The 12,190-nt window shown below is 39.8% G+C and overlaps 1 protein-coding gene across 9 annotated transcripts in view; it reads left to right on the top strand.

The window, feature by feature from the left end:
* Positions 1–12,190, top strand: part of Robo1 (roundabout guidance receptor 1) — a 1,017,834-nt gene that overhangs the window by 987,271 nt on the left and 18,373 nt on the right. For all 9 annotated transcript variants that reach the window (XM_041678490.1, XM_041678491.1, XM_041678497.1 and 6 more), the window contains 2 exons: positions 1,795–2,043; positions 11,434–11,840. In XM_041678490.1, the coding sequence (XP_041534424.1) occupies positions 1,795–2,043; positions 11,434–11,840 (656 nt within the window). The remainder of the gene's footprint in view (positions 1–1,794; positions 2,044–11,433; positions 11,841–12,190) is intronic.

The following is a 12,190-nucleotide window of genomic DNA, read 5'->3' as shown; positions in this document are numbered from 1 at the left end:
ACATACACAGCAGGTGGCTTGATTTGGGCCTCTGTGCAGATGTGGGAATGACCATGAAAATGTCACCCAGGCCGATGTTGTGGTTGTATATAAATTTTACTGAGTCAGTAAATTTGCAGGCACGGAATGTGCGAGTAACAAAGATCTGCACAGCGGTTGTTTTTAAAAGGTTGCTGTCCCAGCCACTTTTTTACAGTAGTTACTGCTTAGTACACACACGCGTGACTGCACACACACACACACACACACACACACACACACTATTAACATGAAGTTTATAGGAAGAAAGAAAAAATAAAACAAAACCTTTAGGCATTACAGTGCCCGCCCTCGAAGAAGATGGTTTTGAATGGGAAGGATGAAGGCTCTCTGATCAAATGGCAGTTGTTCGCCATCTTGACACATGAGAGGGTTCTGAATAGCGGACGGGGCTTTATGGACATGGGGACCACACAGAGATGTGGACTCCTGGAGAGCTAACAGGAAACACATGGGAGGGAGGGAGGAAGCTCGGAAGGCAGCTGGAGACCAGATCGGCAGATACTTGAGTATCTGGCCTGTGTCTTCTATATTGTTTAAGCAATGAAAGAATAGTTTATTGCTTTGGGGTAAATGAATGATCTCTGAGTGGTGCACAATTACTTTTGCAAATTTGGAGCCACTGAAGATACTGGAGAGAGGAATTATCAGGAGCCAAGAGATGGGTTGAAAGATTGGTGCAGTGGCACAGACAGCAAACACAGGCAAAGGACTAGACTATGGAGTTCTTGATGAGAAGAGAGAGATGAGTTGGAGAATGATTTGATGCACAAGAGAGAAAAATATGAAGACTACACTATAAGATATCTAGATATGAGAACAAATTACCGTGCTTCTTGAGAACAAAGGTAACATAGGCAAGAGGGGCAAAGGATAACTTATTCTAATGAAAAAAGGAAAAGAATACACAAAACCACCACAGTGTTTGAGCATCAGCTCTTCGGATTGAGGGAAGTCAAACAGGCAGTGGAATATTAGTTAAAAGGGGGCTTACAGAAGCAGCTTCATGGTACACGCCTATCATCCCCGTGGTAAGGAAGCTGCAACCAGATTCTGAGACTGAGGGTAGCCTGGATTATAAAGCAGGACCTGGGGTCTCTCCGAAATAGAAGAGAAAGAAAAAGAAAGGGAGAGAGAATGAGAAGTATACAACTTATACAGTATGATCTTTCTCTGACATCGAAATGAATGCAAGTGCCCTGGGGCAAGAGGAAGAAGAGCGCTTGCATTCCCTGTCCTCATCCTGATGCCCATTGCAACTCTATCTTGGATAAAAAGATTGGATAAAATTGCACACGGCCACTGTGCTTTGCATTCAAAACCCTAATTACAAACCAACCAGTCTTGTGTCCAACTAAAGAACCAATACTGTTGTAGTGTCAGAGGAAACGTGGGTGGTGCTAGACTAAATGACTTGAGACCCATCGGAAGGGTTTCTCCCTGCTTAGAACATCAGCTTGGGCCATTTGCAGCACCTTTTCCAGCTTTTTCTTAAGAACCTATGAATGACAGAGCCAAAAGGTCCCAAGGATGTTGGAGATGCTCTGAAAACACTATGCAAAGCTATTTCCTTTTGTAAGACTTTCTCGCTCCTAAACGATGCTATCTATCGTATGTTGTGATCACTTCTACCAATGAGCTGTTTCTTCATAACGATTCCTGAATGAGACCCAGAACCTACAGATCTGAATGGAATTTGGTGCCAGCACTCTCTAATACAAAGAGTTTCATGCACATTCTTATAATTTGTTGTAGCTATGACCAAGAAATGCCATGTCCTGTGCCACCTGCAAGGATGTATTTGCAGCAGGATGAATTAGAAGAGGAGGAAGATGAAAGAGGCCCCACACCTCCGGTGCGGGGGGCTGCTTCTTCTCCAGCGGCTGTGTCCTATAGCCACCAGTCCACAGCTACTCTCACCCCTTCGCCCCAGGAGGAACTCCAGCCCATGTTACAGGATTGTCCAGAGGACATTGGCCACATGGCCCACCAGCCAGAAAGGAGGTATGTTCTCTCTAGCTGCCTTGCTGGCCAATCAGGATTTCTGCTCCTCAGAGATAGTTGTTGAATGCTGTACCATGCAATAATTTTTGAGTCACATAAACGTGTGCTTGGGCTACCAGCCCGCATAAGGAATGGACACACCAATAACACTGTTGATTCTCACATTAGCTGAACTGACCCCCATGAACTGGTAACTGGAAGATAATGTGCCTAAACGTTCACCTGTGATTATGATAATTATATTCATGAGCACCTGTCTCAGGGTGAGTCCTGTGTTTTTGATGGTGAGTGTTTCATGCTCTAAATTTTTTTATATATGGATGACATAACTCTTTGGTGTGCAGAAAAAAGACTTTTTCTCCTGTCATTTGAAGTCCAGCAAAATATCATTGTAACAGGGTTGGTATATTTATTTTATATTGGCTTTAGATGTCTTTATTTTGGTATAACTATTGGACTGGAATATTTCTGTCCAGGTTACAAATAGGACATGTGTGTTTAAGTGTATCAATTTGCATGCCCAGGCATGGTTTTTTAACCTATTGAGCATCTCCAACAATTCATTTTATTATATACAATGAATATGCATGTCATTTCTACCACAGAAAAACTATTACTGTGTCTTGTTAGTTGTTTTCGTTGATGATTTTGTTTGTACTGTTTTATTGACCTTGACACATTGTGTTATGTATCTGTGGCTTTACTGATTCCTTTGAAACTGCACACATTATTTGCCTCAGAAGATTTTCCTTCAATATTCGTGAATAAAACAAATTCTAGCATATGCTGCTTGAATTTAACCCTGTAGATTAAGACACAATTTACAGTGCTTATTAAGTACTCTAAGAGCTTATTACTAAATGTAAATGACATGTCTCTATAGAAGGAAATTTTTAAACCTTTTTATGAATGATGGAAATCTCTGTCTCTGTAGAACTGGGTCACAATATATGTAAATTTATAGTATTAATCCTTGCAACTATATGAAGATTGAGAACAAATAAGGCATCTCTTTTCCCTATTAAGGCCACAGACCATCTCTGCTATTCTTATTAAAAGCAAATGAGGCGCTAATAGACACCATTAAGCTCTAGGGTACCTCAGCATTCTTTCATTCTCTAAAATTACCTAAATTTCCTGTTGCCTAGCTACACCCTTCTGGGTTGCCTATGGAACCACTGTCTTCCAGATTATTCTACGGCCTTTTTATTTCTTTTGTTGTTGGTGGTGGTTTGTTCATTTACTCAGTTACTTGCTTATATTTTGCTCTGTTGAGCCAGGATCTCTGTGTATGGCCCAGGCTGGCAGTGAACTTGTGCTGATTCTCCAGACCTCCCTACTACAGGAGTAACAGATGTGGGTCCCCACACCACCTTCTGCCTAGCCTGTCTTCTTGCCTTCCCTTCGTAATCCTTTCCACATTCCTTTGAAACCAAAGTGACTTCCATTTTCTCTATCCTGACCTTGCGTCCCTGTCCTCTTCCAATCCCTGACTTCACTGCTAACTCTGTGGCTTTGAAAGTTTCTTCCCCTGAACCCTCTCTTCTCATTCCCGCCGTTAATTGTGGTTTAACTTCCACCTCCGGGGTACCCATTCACACCTTAGCTCTCTGTATCCTGCTTGTATTATTTTGCTCCATTCCTTTGCTGCCCAGTCTTTATCCCTCTCAAGCTTCCTGCCTGACAGCATTTTATGAGTTGTTCTGGGAATCAAGTAAGATAATGTAAGTTAAGTGTCTGGGACAGGCTGTTGTCAACATATGATATCTTCACCCTATGAAATGATTGACCCACTACTTATATTCTGATAGCTGTCAAATTTGCTTAGCCATTCCAGACTTTGTTCCTGAGTATTACAATATTTTCACGTTTCTTGAGCTTAGTGGCTGTCTTATGTAGATTGTAGAATGATCAGCCTACTATGTCTCAGCCTTGTGAGTCTGGCCGCTCCCCCTCTCCAATGCTGTCCTCCAGTTGCCTGGGGAAAACTAAGCCACATTTTTCCTTTAAATTAGTCTCTCTTTTTTTGAGACTATAATGTAATTATGTGATTTCTCCTTTCCTTCCTCCCTTGAAATCCTCCCATATATTCTTTCCTGCTTTTCTGCAAATCCATGCCCTCTTTTCCCGTTCATTGTTGTTATATGCAAATATGTGTGTATGCATATATATGTATATGTGTGTGTAGATGTACATATATATTTCTGAATATATAAATATGCTTTTCTCAGTCTCTCTATGTACATTTTCAGGGCTGACCATTTGGTATTGACTATCGAATGGTGTGTTCTTCCCCAGCAAAGACTATTTCTTTTGCTCTCAACACTCCTTCGTTTCCTGTGTTTCTTTATGTAGGGCTGAGGCCTCTTTAGCTTTCCCAGTCCAAGTTAGAATGTCCACTGATGTCCTCCTGTTCATCTCCTCTTCATGCAGTCATGTTGGCATGATCTCAGGGTAGCTTCTAGCATTCCTAGAATACTACAGTCTCACAGGAAACTCCCTTATCCTTTGGCTCCTACAGCCTCTCCACCTCTTCTGCTCTGGTCCCTGAGCCTAGGGTGGAAGAGTGAGCAGTTTTTTTCATGCTTTCTACAAAGCTTTCTTCATACCTGTGCTGCCATGCTAATCGGATTGCTTGTTGCTTTGGCATTTGTATCTGTTCCTCTATTTCAATTAAAGACTCTTGAGAAGAGAATTCCTGAGTCTGAATTTTCAGTGTTTTTTCTACTATTTGATATTGAGAAATTTATAGTTGGGAAAAGCATTTAAATACCCGAACTGAAAAACAATTTCATTATACTGAATGCCTTGAGAGCTATTATATTCAGGCCATGAGGTAAATAAACTTGATTTCCAGCAGCATTGCTAGACTGGACACTGGACATTGACAAAGTCAATGAAAACACACTTTAAAAAATTAATAGTGCTTATTGCTTTTTGTAACAATCATATTCTATATGTTTATTATAGACATTTTCAAAATAAAGGTCCACTTTGGGCAATATAGAAATTATAAAAGTGACAGTAATCTATGTAATCATGTCAAAAGGTTCAGTAAAAAGGAGGTGGAAGAAGGAAAGGGAAGAGGAAATGGTGTAATTATTTTATAACCTCAGAAAATAAATTAGATAGTTATCCACATAAAAAGGAGCTGCAGAAGCCCTTATCTCTGCATATTTTCTCATTTCTTTCCGTACCATCTGTTAGCATTTTTTCACAAGCTGCTATCTCCGTTGCAGTGTGTTTTCTACGGCGATCATCTCTAACGTAGACATTTCGGTGTTAAATGTATCTTGTAATCTCTTTAACCTGTTCCCGAATGTTGGTGTTTACATTGTGTTTTCCTTTTCCGTGAGTGAACAATGGTGGAATCTCATCTGGAGTTAAATCTTGAATGCAGCCTCTACTTTCTTCTCTGTATGTCTGTCAAACAGATGTGTTCTGTTTTGCATCACCCCGCTACTTCATTGCTGTTGCACGCATTAGTGACAGTTATGTCTCTACAGATCTCATTTTATATCCTCTATTCCCGTATATCCAAGTACTTGTTTTCCTGAAAGCTTTTACTACCTAAATATCACTCCGGTATGGTACTACAAGTGACACAGAGACACCAGTCCTGATGTACTCTGTTTCTTCTGGCAGCTTTTCCCTCCACTGAATGGTCTTGTTGTATGTAGTTGCCCCTTGTTCAGTCAGAATTCCTGCATTCCTGCTGCAGACTCTGCTGAGGCATTTTCCTGCAGTTCAGACTGCTTGAAGTCCTTCAGTGACTTCCCATCTCCCTGAAAACAGAGGCAGCATTACCCAGAGAGCAGTCAGGACCATCTGTGACCTCTTCTTCAATTACTTCATCCTTACCCATGGTCACTGCGGTTGCTGTCATCAGGTGCTTCTTTCACCTCAGGACTGAACCCTATTCTTGCTCACCCCAAGATCTTTGCATGTGCTAAGTCTTCGCTGTAGAACGCCATCATATCTTCCTAACACTTGTGTGTCCTTTAGATTCAAGAATGAATGTCAAACTCCATTTTCCTGTAACCTCAATATGAATTTAGACACTTCCGGGTCCTATCCAACCTCTTTCAAGGGACATCTCTAATACTGCATTATGAGCGTGTGATTTATTGTTTGTGTCTTCCATGCATGTTTGAACTGCTGTGTCTGTTTTATTCACCAGAATTCATAATATAATGCTGAATTTCGTTCTTCTCTAGCTGTTTAACAAGCTCATTGGTCACTGGCACAACCATTTTATGGTGTCCACAAGTCAGGAATTCTGAAAAAATTCTTGTGGAATCTTCATCTTCAGTTCAGCTTTCCTGTCAAGTGGCTTGTTTCTCATCTCATACCCCATGAGGTCTCAGAGCTCTGTGGCTTCTCTCTGTTGCCACTTAATATTCTCCTCCAGGTTCTCACCCCATAGACCAGGCTTCTCATAACATAGAGTCTCAGAAAATCAGCGCTTTGCAGTGGCAGCTGGCTTCAAGTCAAGGCAAGAAAGTTGTCAGACCAATAATAAGGACCACATTGAGAACCGGGGGTTATCCTTAACTTCTGCTGTATTGTATTGCTCAAAGAACTCATGTGGTCTATCCAGATACAAGATGAAAATCTTTTTCTTGACGGGAGACTAACCGAGTCTCATTTTAAAAAATAATTTGGAGTAGGAGGTTGTTATGAACATACTAAAAAACAGTCTAAAATATACAAATTTTAGCCTATGTTTGTTATATATGACTTAAAATTATTATTTGTCTTAAAATATAAAATATTCCCTCTAATTTTTTTCTTTTTTTGTTTTCGAGACAGGGTTTCTCTGTGGTTTTGGAGCCTGTCCTGGAACTAGCTCTTTTAGACCAGGCTGGTCTCGAACTCACAGAGATCCGCCTGCCTCTGCCTCCCGAGTGCTGGGATTAAAGGCATGCGCCACCACCGCCCGGCTCTTCCCTCTAATTTTTTTGCTGGTAATATTCTCATTGATTTAAATATCTAGTACACTTATTGTAATAGGTGTAGTAAATGTTAAAATTCATGTATTCATTGACTTTATGCCTATTGATTAAAGACATATATAAGTGCTATGATATATATTAAGAAAAGTTTAGAAGTCAAAGCATTATAACATCATGAAATTTAGTAAGAATTTAAAGGCTTACATTGTTGGGCTGAAGAGATAGTTTAGTTGATAAAATCCTTACCATGCAAATTTGAATTATAAAAATAAGCTAGGCGTGGTGGATTCCTCTTGTCATCCTGTCCCTGTAGAAACAGGAATAAGCTGACTCCTGGCCAACCAAGGTAACCTGTTTTGACAACAACATAACCTATATTGCCTGAAGAGTAATACCAAGATTGTCATTTGGCTCCATGTGCAACACACACACGCACACACACACACACACACACACACGAGAGAGAGAGAGAGAGAGAGAGAGAGAGAGTCTTGAATTATAAATATTATAATTTCTCCAGTGTATTCCCAAGATATTCCATTTATATTTAAGACTCAGTAAAGTGGGAATTGCCATTTTTTTTAGTTGGTTACAATAAAAATGTGTTTAAACTTCATTCACATCTGTTGTTTCAAAGATATTAGGTGATGCTGCCTTGCTACAGTTAATATTTAACAAAAATGTCCTGAACAATAAAAATAACATTCACATATGGGCTAGAAAATTTACTTGTATTTTTTTAATATAAATAGCTTGAACTTAGTATTCTTGGGAGAAAAAGAAATTCAAATGACAAAGCAAAATTAAATTTCCTTTCCAAAAAGTAGGATATCATTAATTACATGAACATTTATGCAATGCTAGCGTTTGAAAAAAATCTCAGAGGTTTTCCTGTTTGTGCCTGGGTTGGTAAGTGTTGAATGGTGAGCTGTGGCTATATCTGCTATCCTACATTAATGGACCCTCTCCCCTTCCTCCGGAACATATTTATGGGGGCATCATTTTTGCAGCAGCCCTGAGTGCTGTGAGTTGCAAACAGTTGCAGACATATACGCGTACATAATTTCATGAGACACTGAAACCCCTGAGGGGAAGAATCGAGAGGGTTGAGGTTCATTTGCGACAAGCCCCATGTGCACGCAGCATCCTGAAATAGCTTTTTGTTTTTCAATAGAATATATTACATATTTCAAACTGTACATGTTTATCACACATTCCCTGGGCTGGCCTTATTTACAGATGGATTGAATAAATTTTTCTGCCTTTTCTCGGAATTTGCGTGGTTTGTAGTTAAAAAACCAGCCCCTGTTTAACATGAAGGTATTTTCTCTCTTTAGAATGTAAATTCTCCAAGCACAACAGTATTGGCATCCTTTCACATCGGAGTTAGCGTTTCCACAACAATTTATTGCCATTTATTGATGGTCAAAACAGTCCCCTTTGTGCTTAAAACCCTAACATGTCTTTAAAAAGAAACAAAAGTTGCCTGCTCTTGTGGCTATGAATGCTGACAAAGGCAGTAAATTATCTTTTAAGTACACAGTTTTATTACACTCCAAATTGAACAATGGTTTTCCTTCTCTGTGTGTAACACATTCCACATTGAAGCAATTATCCATTTTAATCTTTTAAATAACTTCAGCTTTGGCACATTTTTCATATTTCTTCTAGTGCCACACACGCAGATAAATTAAACCCACCCAGAAATGAAAACGAATCCTTTATATTGTAGGAATGCATATGTGTAGTTTGTGTGTGCACATATATATATACATACATACATATATTTCTATATATATGCAAATATGTAAAGACATGCTTACTCTCTATAATATTATGTTTTTATATGCATATAATTCTTTTATATAATGTGTTAATTTTCATTTCTCAGTTTGCTTTTCTTTACACATCTATTTTTAAAATGTCTGTCCTTTTCCTATATTAAAAAATATGAGGTGGAGAGAGGAGCCAGTATGATTCCTAGAAGGAAAGCCGTTGCCTGGGAAATAGGACACACTTTCAATTCCGAACTTACATAGAAGAACTATAAGAACTTTGCAGCCTTTGAATCTCAGTATACTTTTGTGTAAAATGATAACAAAACAAACCAGCAAGTTACAAGAATTAATTAACAATGTAAAATATGGCTGGCCAGTGTCTCGGTGAGTTGACTGTGGTATTTCAAAATCATTTCTTTTATAGCATTCAATTTTAAGTAATAAAGTAAGTTTATTGAGGTGTCTCCGTTTATTGGGATCCACAGCAGAAAATTGCTTACTTCAAAGAACGGCCAGCCCACACTGTAAATGGTGTGGCGTTGAACTTACTTTTCCCTCTTTATAGTACAGAGGCACATCAGAACCCTGGGTGATTTTTGACCATAGGGAGAACTGACCACCTGCTAGGCATCTCTCTGTCTGCTTACCTTTCATTTCAGACCCAGCTCTGTTCATTTAAAAACAGTAATCATCCATTTCCAGACATCCTTTGTAGCGGGCTTTGGTGGCATGGAGTAGTGGCTCATCACTGCCGTGACTTTTCATCTTGTCCTCCTGCCTCTTCCAGTCCTGAGGGAAAGGAGAGAGAATGTGAGCAGCAAATGCCAGCTCATCTCCTCAGGGGACAGCACTGGACCCTCTTCCATCTCATCTTACTCAATGAGCATTGTCATGATGGAGAAGGGGACGCACTGCCTCTAAGTCGCTTTAGTAATGAGAACTGTGCTCTGAGAGAGCGTCTCTAGACACCTGTAGTCTTTTCCCAGTCCCACCATATCTTTATGTGAATTAGCACTCATGTATCTTCTCTTGAAGCTGCCCATGTCGTGGAGTTGCCAGGTGACATGTCAGATCCTGATGACAGCTGCCTTCTACCGGCGGTTCTCAGCTGGTCAGAATTAGTAGTCATTCTTCTGAAGAGTGTAGAATTTGATAAGCTGCTACTCTGGATCATGGCACGTGACATCCTCCGTTACCTTATCTCTTCCACCTGGCTTGGAGAGGCATCACTACACAGGAATTTTTCATGAAGAATGTCTTCCTTTGCTGCGGGAATGCTCCAAATAAAAGAGCCATTCTCTTTGTACAATGTTGCTTTCCATTAGTGTCCAAATGATTGCCACCATCTCAGCCATATTAAACTCACTGTGGATTATGGAAAGACTTACTTTTAAATGGTGTTAATCTGGATAAATGGCTAGGACCCATTATTTATAAGTGTGGTATTATAGTATTTTCTTATTTTGATTCATAATAAATTCTGGGACTTTAGAATAAATGGCATTAATCCTATTGAACAGTCAAGTGGCTACATCCACACAAGCCTGCCCAGCTGAGCATCACTGTTGAAGGGTAGAATACAGTTAAGCTTGAACAGATATGTAATGTAACACTAAAAAGCAGGAGAGTTTAAAAAGAGTTCATAACCTTTAGTGGAACTCGTAAGTGATTAAATCAGAGAAAATTGTTCTTGGATCTCATAGCTTTTCTTAATAGAATAAAGTCTAAAAGCAATTATGGCATATGCTGAATATGTATTTTTTAATCATATGAATTTTTGCTGAATGTTGTCAAGATGAATGACTCCATTTGCTCTGAACAATTAGGAGTAGCGATAAAGAAAAGAGGAGAAAAATGTGTGTAGAACAAACTGTTTCAAGACGAATGTTTATTACCTTTAATAGTAATAAACAGTTGGGAATATTAGAAAGTCTTTAGCACAAATACAATGTTATTACCTTTAATCATAATAAACAGTTGGGAATATTAGAAAGTCTTCAGCACAAATACAATATTATTACCTTTAATAATAATAAACAGTTGGAAATATTAGAAAGTCTTTAGCACAAATACAATGTGACCCCAAATAAGGATTATCCCTTACCCCTCTTTTTAAGTGAACATAATTAAATGAACAAACGTGAGATTTAGAGAACTGAATATCTTTATTTTGACTTGAATAAATAATAGACCATATGCACCAGTTCTTATTGCCAATGTACAGAAATTAGAAACACCTGCAACACTTGGGCGATAGGCCTGCTGGGGGGAGGGACAGGTATCTCGATTCACTAATTAGGGTGGGACACCTCCCCAGCTATGGGTGTTACCATTCCATGGATGTGACCCTGGATGGTATAAATAAAGAAAAGCAGCTAGGTCGGCAGTATTCATTTCCCTCTGCTTCCTGCTGGCTACAGTGTCTCCAACTGCCTCAAGGCCCTGATACCCCGTGACTTCTCTCTCATGCTGGACTGTAGCTGTGAGTCAGAATGCACCTCCTCTCCTTGACATTCTTTCTGTCAGAGTATTTTATGTCCATGACAGGAAGAGAAACTAAAATGCTAGGCCACGGTGAACTTCAGCATCCGGGTCCATTATTTCGTGTTTTGTGCCTTAAGCGGTGTCCTGAGCTGTTCCTCTCCATCTTTCCACAGACGGCAGCCTGTGAGTCCTCCTCCACCACCTCGGCCAATTTCCCCACCTCATACTTATGGCTACATTTCGGGACCTCTCGTCTCAGATATGGATACGGATGCCCCAGAAGAGGAGGAAGACGAAGCTGACATGGAAGTTGCCAAAATGCAAACTAGAAGGCTTTTGTTGCGTGGGCTTGAGCAGACCCCAGCATCCAGTGTTGGGGACCTTGAGAGCTCTGTCACTGGGTCCATGATCAATGGCTGGGGCTCAGCCTCAGAAGAGGACAACATTTCCAGTGGGCGCTCCAGTGTCAGTTCATCTGATGGCTCCTTTTTCACTGATGCTGATTTTGCCCAGGCAGTCGCTGCAGCGGCAGAGTACGCTGGCCTGAAAGTCGCTCGGCGCCAAATGCAGGATGCTGCTGGTGAGTCCTGCACATCCTTCACCAAGAGATGCGTGTCTTTGTTGCTAACAGTGTCCCCATCATGTGTCCTGTGTGAAAAAAAAAATCCTCTGGGTTTTTTTCTTCTTATTTTAGTGCCCACAGAAAGCAAAGTTCAAAAATATGACTTGGTTTGATTATTTCCTTGTTGTTACTAAGACTTTTAAAATAGTGTATTAACTTTTATTTCATAAACTCTGTATGAGATGATGGAGAAGAAACTGTCTATACTGTCAGTTATGATAACTATAGCAAATGTATTCATATATATTTACATTACATTACATTAAATATTACATATTTATATTTCTGCATGTATGCAAATACTTTTT

The sequence above is a fragment of the Microtus oregoni genome, unplaced genomic scaffold (assembly GCF_018167655.1).
Source record: "Microtus oregoni isolate MIOR12 unplaced genomic scaffold, Mior012 000030F_ref0000283, whole genome shotgun sequence".
Taxonomy (NCBI): domain Eukaryota; kingdom Metazoa; phylum Chordata; class Mammalia; order Rodentia; family Cricetidae; genus Microtus; species Microtus oregoni.
This window is presented reverse-complemented; position numbering and strand designations above follow the sequence as displayed.